The sequence below is a fragment of the Falco biarmicus genome, chromosome 4 (genome assembly GCF_023638135.1).
Source record: "Falco biarmicus isolate bFalBia1 chromosome 4, bFalBia1.pri, whole genome shotgun sequence".
NCBI lineage: Eukaryota > Metazoa > Chordata > Aves > Falconiformes > Falconidae > Falco > Falco biarmicus.
In genome coordinates this window covers 89,747,239-89,761,131 of record NC_079291.1, presented here as the reverse complement: position 1 = coordinate 89,761,131, position 13,893 = coordinate 89,747,239, and the positions used below count along the sequence as shown (strand labels likewise).

At 44.5% G+C, this 13,893-nt stretch overlaps 1 protein-coding gene and 1 long non-coding RNA gene across 32 annotated transcripts in view; one reads left to right on the top strand and one right to left on the bottom strand.

Annotated features, from left to right (window-relative positions):
- GRM7 (glutamate metabotropic receptor 7) overlaps nucleotides 1-1,453 on the top strand; it is a 303,828-nt gene extending 302,375 nt beyond the window's left edge. For both annotated transcript variants that reach the window (XM_056335569.1, XM_056335568.1), the window contains one exon: nucleotides 282-1,453. In XM_056335569.1, the coding sequence (XP_056191544.1) occupies nucleotides 282-331 (50 nt within the window). In that variant the 3' untranslated portion in view covers nucleotides 332-1,453. The remainder of the gene's footprint in view (nucleotides 1-281) is intronic.
- LOC130147838 (uncharacterized) overlaps nucleotides 1,431-13,893 on the bottom strand; it is a 206,962-nt gene continuing 194,499 nt past the window's right edge. For 12 of the 30 annotated variants that reach the window (XR_008821384.1, XR_008821383.1, XR_008821370.1 and 9 more), the window contains 2 exons: nucleotides 3,682-13,547; nucleotides 1,431-2,884 (listed from right to left, as the gene is read on the bottom strand). This is a non-coding gene — a long non-coding RNA (uncharacterized LOC130147838). The other 18 variants (XR_008821387.1, XR_008821379.1, XR_008821393.1 and 15 more) reach the window with 18 other exon arrangements.

Sequence of the window (13,893 nt, the reverse complement as noted above, 5' to 3'; positions counted from 1 at the left end):
AGCAGTGAAGTCATACAGAGTGCAAGAGTATAACAAAATCAATCAATAGTAGTTCTGTTTATAGCAATAGCTGGAACTGGCAACACGGCTCTGGCTGATGTCATGGCCAGCTGCCTGGAGCCGGGTCCGCGAGCACAGGCTGTGCGGAGGGAGGATGCTCACCGGGATGCGGGAGCCCCCGCGCATCCCTGCCTGCAGCCGCAGCTCCCGGACCAGCAGCCAGCCCTTCCCGAGGGGCCCTGGCTGTCGGTGTTTCTGACCATTCTCTGGTTTTCTTTCAGGCCCTGCTGCAAAAAAGAAGTACGTCAGTTATAACAACCTGGTTATCTAGTGTGTTTTGCCACGTGGGGCAGAGGACGGGTGAGGATTTTCATCCACCGCTAGCGCAGAACTCCTCCCGAGCCGCGGGGTGTCCGCCCCGGGGGGAGCGAGGGCACGGCGATGCTGCGGGAAAGCGTGAGAGGAGCCCCGCGCTCCCAACGGCTGCTCCCTGAAATATCCTTCATCGCTCTGGGCTTAGTACGTCGCTGCCGTTGGCCGTGGCCTTGGACCCGCTCCGGCTGCAGGAACCGCCGTGCCCGCCGGGCCAGGCGCGGCACGGGAGAAACAGCTCCCCGGGGCAGGCTGCATCCAGCTACAAGGACTTTAAGGGGCTAATTCTGTCTTTCTATGTACTTCCAGACTGCAAGTTTTTGAACTTTCTGTACAGTTTGTGAGGATTTTTGCATATTGCCATCCATGTTGTTTCGAGGTCACTGTTTGTTTTTTGAATGCACAGTTTCATTGAGGCCCGATTCTCTCAGACTTAGCACATCAACTAAGGATTTAAAAGACCTATGAACATGACTTGTATGAGTACTATTGTATCACTGCAATCCATATACAGTATTTTTTTTAACTAAACAAAGAAAAAAAGAATTTAAAGACCAAAAACTGTGCTGGCGAAGTTAGTCCCGTCCCTCGTCCCCCCCGTCCCCCCGTTCACCACTGATGGGCTGCAGAGGAAGCAGGAAGGATTTTTGCTGAGTTTTAGTAGAGGTCTTGATATTTGGAATGCATGCCAGTAATGTATTTTATGGTACATGTTAATAATTTATGTTTGATATTTGTATTTGTGTTCTATTTTGTTATTTTATTTAAGGTATATGACTATTTTGCAATAATTTCAATAATTCTTATGATATTTGGAGGAAAGAATATGGCTTTTACATGTCTTGAGATTTTTTTCTTTGTTGATGCCCCATCATGATTGACCAGTGTGATAAGGACTTAAAAAAAGCATGTATGTTTTATACTGTTTGTAATAAGTAATTTCGTTAATATTGCTGCTTATGTGCCAATTTAGTGAAACCAATCTTTGCCGCAAACTCCTCCCTTCCTTTCCATTCTCTCGATCCTGTGATATTATCCAAGAATGTATCAATAAAGGATTTGTTTAACTTTTTTTTATTTACTCCAATAAATATATTTTTTCAGTTGTTCCCTCCCCCTTCCCCCTTGTGACTAAAGTTTGTTTCGATGATCTTCTCAGAGGTGGACATCCAAAACCCCAATGCAGAGCTACTTCAGCCTTTGTGCACAAAGAGCAGGACTGGAAAAGGTTTTGAGGAAGCTGGAAACTAACTGCAAGGGGAGAAAGTGTCTTTGTAAGCACTGGGAACTACACCAACCGCCAAAAGCCAAAGTGCAGTTGCACAAAGCCCTTCTGTCTGCGTTTGATGGTCTCCAAAGCTGCCTTCAGCTGTTGTGTCTTCTTATGACTTTGAAGGTTATTATGTTCAGTAGCACACCAGAATGCAATTAAATGAACTAATCAAAGTCAATCTGCCAGGCAAGTGTTGAGTGAGCTGTGGGGGGTGGGGAAAGGGAAAAGTTTAGGGAATAGGTGAGAGGAGACTCTTTCCAATTGCAGCACAGCACCTGCACGCTGCCTTTGGCATAGTAACAGCGGTTTGGGTGCAATGTGAAGATTACTTTGGAAAGTATTTAGCCTCCCATTTTCTCTAGACAACTTGATCAATTATACTGATGAAGTTAATCAGCATCAAAAGAAAATTTGACAGCTGCAACATGGGCCACAGTGCATAGTGATGAAGACTTCCATGTCAGACCTTGAGTGACTCTTGAGGCGTGCAAGCATGGGGGCTGGGGAGATGTTTGCAAGGCCTTCCTGTTGTTGTTTTAATAGTCATCGATCTAATAATGAATTACAGCAGACAAACGATGTAATTCTGCCCAAGTAAATGCTTTGTTAGCGAGAAACAAATGATCAGCCCAACAAATAATGAAGGCAGAGGCTCTGCAACATTTTCCTTTTTTCTCTATACTGCCCATAAACACAAGGACAGAGCCAGCATTGGGCTAAGCAAGTATGTGCCCATCAAACTGATTCTTGCTCAAAGACACCAATTTTTTTTCTGAAAAGGCAAAAAAATGATTTGTTGGCTTGTTTTCACTTTCTTTGGAGAAGTGGGGAAGGAGGTGGCAGGAGGAAATGCTGCTGTTGGGAGGGAGTGGTGTCAGTTTTGGGGTGTGTGTGGTGGGGTTTTTTTTTAATGTCTTCTCCCAGCTCATGTTGTATCAGATCCAACAGAGAATAAAAGCTGAGCCTTTAATTTTCCTACTTATTTTATTTTTTGAGGCATGTGTGGGCATGCACGTACCCACTCTCACACTGATTGCGTGTAGCAACCACCAGCCTCTGGTTCATGAGCTGTGTTGTTTGTTAAAGGTTGGCTGGCTGGTGGGTTAACATCTGACTGCAGTTGGGGCCAAATTTCCTCTGAAAGTGCACAGAACCAGCATCAAAGCTCTCTACTCCGTTAGTTCAGGTCAGTCCTAAATGATTCATCCATCCTGAACGGCTTTCTAGTTTGATCACTGCCTGAAAAAGTAGGTAAATTGAGAAGGCATGAAAACCCGAGAAATATTTTCATGTATCAAAGTACTACATAGAATCTGCTCGCTTTGATCTGTGTCATCCACTGGTGTGTGCCGCAGCCCGCGCAGTGTGAGCCGTCACAGCTCCTCCGCTGGGACAGCTGAGTGTGCCACCAGCGTCCGACGGCTTCGCCACACACAGTGTGGCATTAAAGGCAGCAGCCCTATACCCATACATCTGGATTATACCCAACTATGATAAAGTACGTTGATAACTCTATACAGATGTATATATCCCCACATATAGATAACCATGTTACACACATATATAAACTTACAGAAATGCATATATATAAAAACATATGTAATTTCTAATTAATATGCAGTCATGCTGGTTGTACTAAAATAGTTATGCATTAATTTTGGTATTTAATAATATAAACGCATTAGTAAATTTGTGAATTGGCTCTGTTGCTCTAAACGTGTATTAAACCTGAAGTGAGTCACTGAGGACACCAGCAAGGCACTGTTTGAACAGCTTCTACAAGGTGAAGATGTTGCATTGTAGACTGTTGATCATTCTTTTTATTCCACAAGCTACACCATGCTATTACACCCACACAGCACATTTTTAAACAACAAAAACAAGAGTCCTTAGCTCCATTTAGAGTCCTTTAGTTTACAATTGGCTGCACTTAGCATCAGTGCAGCGTTACTGTTGTTTTCATACATCTTATTACCCACTGACTACACACTGGTATGACGGCACTGGGTTTGGTCCCTGGGGAGGTGGTGGTGTACCTGGGAACTGAGCAGATGCGAGTGTCACTGGCCCTTGGCGTTAGAGTGCTTCATGTCATGTCGGTGGCAGCTGTCAGTGATGGGGCGCTTCATGAGTAAGAAGGACCAAGGTTGGACAAGGAAAGCTGATGGAATTTCCCACCTGAAAAAACTGAAAAAAACCCAACAAACAAACAACCCCCCCCACACACACACAACAAAACCACAAGCTTGTGTTAGTCAAAGTGCTGCAAAAAAAACCCCAACATGTAAAAGTAAAGCTGTCTCTAGCATGGAGATCTCAGGCTGTACAGAGCAGAGAGAGGATTACCTGGGTAGGTGTATGTCGAGTGAGAGGTGACGGTAGGCTCTGCACCTCCATGGGAAGCTGTCCTTCACCTGGCAGAGCTTCAGCCACCCTGGTCACAGGAAAAACCACCCGACTGCCTGGCGGTGCTGCCAACACAGGGCGGCAGAGCAGCTACTCGCACACGTACTCACACTCGGTCAGGCTCTGGCATGTCACCTATAGCATGTGCTCAAGAAGCATTTTGTAACTGATGAACATACTGTAAAAAATGCCTATGTGATTATGCTAGGAAAAAATGAAGAATGGGAGTGATTTTTGGGGGGGGGGTTGTTGTCATTTACTATTTAGTCAGAATTATACGCAAATGGTTTTGGTATGTTAACACCAAGTTTATTGTTCATAAATATCATCACAGACATAAGCTTTCTGGGCATGCTATATGATAGATAATGACAATTATTTAGGCTGAGTCAGAGCTTAGTCTTCATTTGTGACATTAATTGCCTTTATATATAATTAAATGCACTTTAATGCTTCCATGTACAGAATCTGTGCATCCATAAAAGCACAAATCAAATGTATTTATTAATTTCTAAGAGCTTTTTTAAAAGGCTTTAATACAGTTGAGTGTTTTTTGGTAAACAGTCTTTTTGATAGGATGTTTAGGAAAATATTTTGATAATTACTTTTTGTGCTACAGGCATAATTAATATTATTAATAATAAACTAAGAAAAGCTGAGGGGGTGAGACGCTGCTTCCACTCAGCTCAGATGCTTTGCCTTTCTCTCCCATGCAGGCAGAATTACACCACCAGCCCTCACCGTCCCTGGCCTTTTCCAAAACTAATTCAAAAACACAAGTTTTGAGTACATTGAGGGTGGCTGCACGCACAAAGTTACAAAAGCCAGAGTCCCATAAGATTTGTGCTGTGACCCACGAGCTGGATTCTATCAGCTATTCACCTTCAGCCCACACTGGAGGAAATAGATGTGAACTTACACCTCCCACATCTGGGGCTGCCAGCTACAATTCCCTGTTTTACTGTCAGCTTGCCAGTCGTCACGGCTTTATTTAATATTAACTGAGGGAAAGACGGAAGAAGGGTTATGGGAGGCAAGTTGCTGCATTTGAACCTGTTATTTGTGGTCTCTCAAGTACTCACCGTGGGACGCACTCAGCTTCCTGGGAGGGACACGTGTTGGGTCTCTGGCATCTCTCCGGCAATACCTGCTAAGAGGAGTATCTTCACTCCTGCCAGCAGTTTGGCAAAGCCTTTCTGTGTGATGGCTTCCTAGGCACTAAGTCATCAAATTGTTAAGAATTATATGGCAAAAATGGTGGGCTCCAGGGCAGGCTGCCCATCCGCTGCGGTGCACAGCCTGCGGGGCCACGAGCCCTGTGCCTGCATGGGTCCTTGTGGAGAGCCGTGCATAAGGGGGGCAGCAGCAGCAGTGCAGCATCACACTTAGCCAAGTTATTTTACCCTGAATCATGGTCAGTAAATCCAAGAACTCCAGACAGGGCAGGGGTCAAACTGCCTTAACTACCATTGCTAACCGCTTGTGCATAGCAGTGCATTTATTTTCAAAGATGTCGGTTTGCTGATTGCTTTCTCCATACAGCCACCAAGTTTTTTATTTGTACCAAACATTTATTTTCAGTAGCTGTTTTATTTTCAGTAACTATTATTTTTTGCAGCCCAAGAGGAGTACTCTTTTTTTTTTTTTTTCTTTTTTTCTCCTTAAGAATGATCTCAACTTTTTTTTTTTCCTCCAGTTTTTTTATGCCTGTAGTATACTTGGCTGCATATAATGTACAAACCCAAAAATAGACCCTCTACAGAAAATGGACCTACAGGGAACAGTACCAGCTTTCCCTTCTAACTCCTGCTGGAGCTCACTCAGAAGAGCTAGGCTGCATTTTACACCGATGAGCAGCACATGCCAATGCCTTTAAGTCCCTCTTGGTCATCAGGACCAAGGAAAAAAAGTCCCAATTTGAGATGTAAGGTGAGCTATGTAAACAGCAGCCAGAGGAGCAGTGCTGATGGCTGCCAGGCCAAGAGATACCACGGTGAGGAGGGGGCAGTCGGGCTGCAGGGGAAAGGGAGACAGGGGACACGTTGCTGGCATCATGCCTCTCCCTGGAAGCAGAGGCATGTGTGGTCATTTATTTTCAATTATTAATACGTTTTTGTCGATGGAACACTTAGTCATCAGTCTATTACATCTCTCTTTGCCTCACCTGTCACCATCTCCATCACGTTATTAGCACCATACGCAGTCCCTGCAATCCATGGAACAAAAAGCCCAATTCTGCTTCTTAGGATCAGGAGAGGAAGTAGGTGCATGTTCCCAGCACCGTGCAATGTGGGTGTAAAAGAACCTGACCAATGGCAGCAGGTAATTAAACAGACACACTAGTGATGTCATGAGGTAAGTGGTAGAAAAGGCTGGAGATCCGGACATCTGTGGGCAGATGGCTGAAAAGGACAATAATCCACATACAATACTGCCGGTGTATAACATTTGTTAGACTCTATTATGAAGACTCTAAATATTATGAATATTATGATTATATTATGAATATTATAATGAGATTAAAAATGAGCCATTTTCAGCAAGGATAAAAGAAAATTGCTTGCAATCCCTCAGGCAGGAATGGCTCAGCTGTGCGGTCAGTCAGACACCGGGGCAGCAGGCTGGGCTCCCCGGCCGCGCTCCCTGCGGGCCGGGCATGCTGCGGCAGGGCTGGCTCTGAACTCCTGACTGAAATGCCAACAGTTCCTTCACACACACACACAGAAAAGACGCCTGTACCAACGGCACTGGTAAAGACTAGCTTTTACGTGGGCAGGGGGTGGCTTCAGTGGGTAAACTGGCTGCGTAAGTTGGACTTTGGGAAAACCAGCTTCCATCCTCCCACGCCAGCAACTTCCCAGCCCTCAGATCTATCAGTGCCAAGTCAGCACAGGCTCTGCAATACGGTGGCGTAAAAGTGTTAAAACACTGCGGCACAAACCCCCAGGTTTTCTGTGGTCTCTTGTCTGTTTCTGTTTATTAATTTATTTTACATTTTGATCAGATCTTGAGTAGATCTTAGCTTTTTTCCATGGGTACCAGGTAACCACTTTAAGCCATTTTGAGATGAAGCAACTGTTCCCTGTAAAATCTTGTTGGATTCCAGAAACCTGCCAACAGTGTGCAGGTGGAGCATGGTGGGGCTGTTCTGCTCACGTCATGTAAGAACACAGTAGTACCAGCCCTTCCAAAGTCCCAAGTCCCTGCTCCACTGCCGCTACATCATCAAACAGCAGCTTTACAGTGCTGGTTCTGACCCCGGGGCTCCCTAGTGTGGGAGCTGCGGGCACTGCCCCAGGCATGCTCCGAAAAAATAGGGGGAAAGAAAGCCTGTGACTTACAAGGTGCATCTGAGCCCTGGTTACGTAGTTAAGAATCATTACAACTGCAAAAAGAAGACAGAGGAAAGTATCTCATCTGCTTTGGCAACTACAGGTCAGACAACACCCTCCTGGAAGGCGTTCACAGGGGGATCCAAAATCCTACCTTGGTAGCTGTAGGAGAACATCAAAGCCCCGTGGCCAAGGAAGACAGTGGGTGCTACTCCCTCCTGCCCATGGAGACAAAAATCTGGTCTGCAAACCTGCCGAATTCCTGTATGAACACCGTCCTTCCTCAGGGCCTCCACAGTAGGAACCACAGGTAAGGATGCAGTCAGTGCAGCCAGCCCACATCAGACGGTGCTGCCTCTGGCCTCAACAGGCTTCTTCAAGGCATAGATGGGGTGGCATGGAAGCATAGGCCTACAAAAGGGTGCAACGTTGGTCTGAGAATCATTTTTCTATCTTGGGAGCCATGGTCATCAGCTTTAAGACTTAAAACAGCTTGGTCTGTTCATCTCTGTATGCCAGGATGTGTCTTACATTCTGCCACCCTCTTTCCTATACCTTCACCATTAAGTGTATACCATACAGGATTACATGCTTCCATGCACAATCCCTCTTAGTTTAACAGTATGCCGATATAAAAGACTGCCTTTTCAGAATAATTCATAAAAATTGATGCATATCCCCTTTTTTCCTGGATTATTACTCTTGTTTTATTCATTCTGTAGACAGCTAAATCATATAGTGAATATTAATGATGGTGATTTTTCTCTAGCATTATTTAAAGCCAAGATGGTGAATGTTTACTTACAGCCAGCAGGAATTACTTCTAAGTACGGATCATTTATTTCAGGCCACTGTGGGACTCTGTCACGTATGGATTTGGGGCAAGGGAATGAGGCAAGCAAGGCGATGCCTGCCAGCTCCCTGCACACCAAAGCCTTGCTTCTCTCTGACATGGTGATGATGGGAGACAAAAAACGCTGCTCACCGTGCCCTGATCTAGTGATGCCACAGCAGTATGTCGAGCTAAGTGCTTGCATCAGGTCCCCGGTTCACCGTGCTAAAGTAATTGAGAGAGAACGGGAAGAGGAGACCACTCGCCACTCGCTTGGAAAGCTGACCTTAGCAGCACTGCTGTCTTCAGGACGGTCCAGAGTCTGCAAGGACACACGCACACATCCTGCTCCCACTGGGTGACACTGGCCCTCCGCCGCGGGCTGCAGGGGTGGATCACATTACTGTGACCGTGCTGTCAGGTTTTATTTTTCAGCTTGGGCAGGTGCTGACAGTTTCAGCTCCAAAGTGCCAGGTTCAGTCCCTGCTGACAAAGATGCATCAAGGGTGTTGTTAAGCAAAGAGTTTGCTTTTCTTTTCTCTTTCCTGATGCTGCTGTTGTCCTTCAAAGACTGTAAAAATCTTCCTTAAGCAGAAAAAAAAGGTGTATTTACGGGTTTTTTGGCCATTAAAAAAACAGGATTGTGGTTGTGTTTTACTTAAGATGCTCAGATGTGTAAGAATTCAAACCCATGAACCTACATATTGACTATAAACCCTCATTGCACAGGGGGGCAGCTGGCACCTCACTGCAGCCCGAGCATCCCAGAGAGATGGTCACTTTCCCAAACCCTGCCTCAGAGGCACACCTCCTCTGGCGGGCAGAGACAGAACTGGTTACATCGTCCCCAGATTAATCAACAATAAATTAAAGGTCTATCATTAAAAACCGGGGTTTTTTTTAGACCACAGCTTCTTTTATAATTTTTTCACACGTTGACTCAAGCTGTTGAACAAGTGTTAGTTAAGGACAAAAAAAATGAATCCTTTGGGGTACATGTGGGTAGTGTTTAGTGAAGTACGAATTTATGCACTGCAATAACATATGGAAAAGCATAAACACTCATTTAGCTCATAGATAAGTGACTCAATGTTAACTTTTAGTCTGTTTATGAAATTTTAAGACAGGAGGATCTTGAGGAAGTGTACCAACTAATTCCTATTAATAGCACGATCTGGGCAGGCTGGACTTTAGGGACACGGGTTAGTGGTGGCCTTGGCAGTGCTCGCTAATGGTTGGACTTGATCTTCAAGGTCTTTTCCAACCTAAATGATTCTATGATTCTATGATAATAAAACAGAACAGTAGAAAGTACAGAAGGCAAATGAAATAACCTTCCCTGCTTTAGCAGGAACTTGCCACTCTAACCCTTGAACGCAAAATACAGCACTCCTGCAAACACCACTTCATCGGTGTCCTGCCTACTCCCTTTCCAACCAGCCATTTTCATCTAGCCAAGCTGCTTTTATTAAAGAGGTGAGCTCCTTTTAAGGACTATTTAATTTACAGTAGGAAATGTATTTGTCTATTGTTTTTCATTTACAAATACACGAAAAAGAAATTACTTAATTTCATTAACTTACCAAAATGTGACTTCTTGTCCCAGTTCCTTCTTCAACAGTGAAATTAATTTTACATGTAATTCATCTCATAGTACTTATACAATGTGAATAACACGTGGACTGTTGATGCTATTCAGCCAGCAAATGGGTTTTCTTGGCAGCCTAATGGTCTGTGCAAAATGTATTTGAGTAGCTTTAGCTATTTCTCTGAACCCATTAGCTGCTATAAAAATCTTTAGTTAACCTAATCTTATGACTCCATCCATCATAAAGTGTCACTTACTGTGTCCCATGGAGTTCAGCAGGTCCTAGTTCTTACTTCTAACCCTCACCTAAGGAAAACAACACTGTTTTTTTTAGAGAAAAAACTTTTTGTAATTCCCTTTGCACTTGATCCAGGCTGTCCCTCAGCGGCCTCTCTACTACCCACATGCAGGTACGGACGTGCTGCCAAACAGCAATTTTCTTCTCTAATTCTTAACTGTTGGAAGGGGTAAAGCTCGACATTTTACCTGACCAATAGGAAGTCCTGTACCATCGGTAACAAATGATTTGTGAAGGATTACTCAGCATGGGAGCCCAGCCACGTGTCCCCGACTCCACCAAGCGCCTGGCGCTCAGGGTGGCGCAGGAAGGAAAGCGCAGTGCTGGTGGCTGGTTAGCTGCAATTCTCAATTAGCGCTACAGTGTTATAACTGGGCAACAGAGCATGAATCAGCTCTTTGTTTAAGGTTTGTTAGGCGATAATTGTGTTTGCTGCCACAGCTCCCTGTGTAATTGCAGCCATGGGGATGCGACGCTACAGGTTAGCGGCCCCTTGGCGCTCTGTGCCGGGGAGATGCTGCCCCTGTCACGCTGCCCTGCGGCTTCTCACCGAGCAACGGGGTCTGCAAGCTTACAGCAACGTCACAGCCACATCTGCAAAAGTCTGAATGCAGGCAGGGGGCTCACAGATACAGGTGGCTGATGGAGAGGCTGCAACCGCCTCTGCTGAGGCAAGGAAGTGAGGGCAGCAGGGCAGCGGGGGGTGTGGGAAGATGCTGCTCTAAAGATGTCTCAACTACAGGGAAAAATGTCCAAATTCCTCCTTAGACACCAGGGGATCAAGCCACATAGCCAGAAGAAACTGTTTTCCAGTGTCCCAAAGCCACAGAGCTATCTTATGCTGCCTGATTTCACTCTGAGTCTTAACATACAGAAATGAAAGTGAACATAAACACATATATACATTTTGTACATATCTCTATACATACGGTATATATACATACCTCTTCTATTTTGTCTACTGCGGATTTCTGTTTTAAGCAGCGGTTAATTCATTCCTCATGGATGTGACAGCAGCAGCGATGTCTCTGATGGAAATTGAGGCATCCTCTTGCACAGGTCCATCTCAGACCTGCATTAGCACTGAAGACAAATCTGAAATGTTCCTGAAGAATTAATGATGTCAATTTCATATCAGCTCTTAGCTCATAGTTCTTTGTATCTAACAAACTCAATGCAAACTGGAGATTTTTGATGGGACTTAGTTTTTTAACAATTGTACCCAATGATAGAACATTCTACCTAAATGCTTCAATTCCAAAGACTTTAGGTTCTTTCACCTTTTAATTACACCATCTGTGAGCTTCTAGTTTATTAGGTGGATAAATATTCTTATAACTTTTTGGTGTATGTGGCTAGATTGTCAGCACTAGAGGATAAACTGGCAAGATGGTGTCTAAAGAAACCCAGTCTATTCAGAAGAAATATACAATTTCTCTTTCAAAGAATGCGTAATTTTTCTGGGCATGGGAAGAATAAAAAAAACAGGGGACTACTTTATGGTTCACAGCTCCAAGCCTTATTTTGTTCCATGTTTTTGGCTTTCTGATGGGCTCCATGACTGCCAGACATGTACCCTTGTTGGGGACCTGTGCCACCACACAAGGGAGCTGCAGGAGGATGGAGATCAGCTGGCTGGGCTGACTGGAGACTCCATCCTTGGAGATACTCAGACCCCAACTGGACCCGGTCCTGAGCATCCGGCCATCTCTAGCCAGCCCAGCTTTAAGCATGGGACTGGGTAGACTCCAGCAGTCCTTTCCAACCCAGCCACTCTGCGAGTCCATGATCACCGTGAGGGACAGACAAAGCTTCTGCCTCCTCCCCGGGGACCCCAGCAAGGGTTTAGCATGCTCAGGGATATGCACGGCTCCAAACCACAATGACAGAATGTCTTTCCTTTCCACCTGCCAAAATAACTTCTAAGCAATAGGCTTTGTCTGGCTTTATCACAGGCTTATTGTCCCAGCCAAAGATTTATTAAATCCAGCAATGACAGCAGTTCTTTCTCCTAGTCACAAGCTTTTATCTTGTTGTTAAAAGTTTTAAACAGCATCTCACACAACAATGAACATCACATACATTCCAATGAGCCCCTTCAAGGAAGAAATTCAGTTAATCTGTGATGAATGTATCTCAATCTATTGCTTTTTAACTTATAGAAATGACTGTCTCCTACTATATTAAATCATAAGATAAGAGAGGCTTGCTCTAACTTTTCAGTTGGTATAATCCTGTATCTGCTCTTTCACATGTGGCTTTGGAGCAGATAATTTATCCTGCATGTGCCTTCTCCAGTGCCTAGAAAAGAGGGTTAGTAAATTGGTAGAGATTAAAAAGCCAGGGCATTAAAAGCCAGGCAGCAGAGCATTGCTAAGGAAGAGGAGGAATATTTCTGGCCTCTTCATGTCTTCTGGTTGGTGCTTCCATACTCTTTTCAGGATTCCCATCAGTGCAAGGATCCTTCTTAGCCACACATAAGCTTAAGGTGTTATTTACGTGGGGAAACTGGAACGATACACAAGTAAGGAAAAGACAACCAAAAATGCTATAAACAGTACAGTGAATTAACTTGGATTTCATAGAGGCCAGAGCTGCATCTTGGTAGAAGAGGACTACCTGGGCCATCGGCACCCCTGATACAGCCTTTTCACGTATCACTTTTTATGATGGAGATTTGTCTCGAGTGTTCAGTCTTGTTGTAGAGGATGAATGATTGTGAGATACAGAAGCATGCAAAGCACAAAATACATTTCCTCACAAGCATATTTGCCTCCGTGTACATCTGCTTACCCGTTTATTTTGTGAAGTTGATCCCAACACTCTAATTGCTACTTCAGAAGCATTCCTTGTCCTAAAAATACTTCTTAGTTTCATCTCTTGTGTGAAGGCTGGAAGATGGTGTCTGCTGATTAAGTAAGCAAATGATGTGCTGTCAAGTAAATACGATTTGAAACTGCAGCAAAAAAAAAATTAAGATCTACAATATTCACATGGTAAAGGAGGAAAAACTGAATGACAGGGAAGCGTATGTGTATGGGGTATATGGCTCATAGAGAGCCATGCTCGCTAAATTCATATACCAAATGTACCAAATGTCAGAGGATGAATGACATGCACTACATTTTCAAAGCCCGCAGGGTTTTACAGAGGAAAACCAAAAGAAGTATGATGTGCACCAGTCAGTGCCTGCAGGCTGTTACACTCACAGAGGATGCAGATGCTGAGAAGCCACACAGACCTTGCAGCCAATGCCTGCCTTCACCCCTCGCTGAGTGCGGGCTGGCACGCTGCCGTGGAGTACAGCGCAGCCAGCCCAGTGCCGACGAGAGGTCCAAGGAGGGGCTTGCTTGGGCTGGTACCCTCTCATGCTAGAAGTCTCTGGAAAATGCTTCCACTTGTCTTGGGATCTTTCATAGATAAGGAACCAAAACCAACGGGAAGCCCTGTAATGATAAACAAATATATGTGGTTTATGTCATCTGTTTACAGAATAAATCACACTAGGCAGCTGCAAGGGACTTTTTACCTTTTGTACCTTGTTCTTCTTATTATTCATGAACACTCCAGATTTCTTAACAATGAAAGCACTAGCTTAGGGAAAGACAGATCTAAGTTGGAACAAAACCCACTTTCTACACACACAGCTTTTCAGTTTCTCCACCTAGACTGATTCATCCCTCTCTTGTCATTTTCACACCCTTCTCTCCCACAAACATATCTACCTTTTTAGATCAGAAGATGAAATTAAGTAGATACAGCTGACAAGCCAACTGGGAGAGAAATATTGAC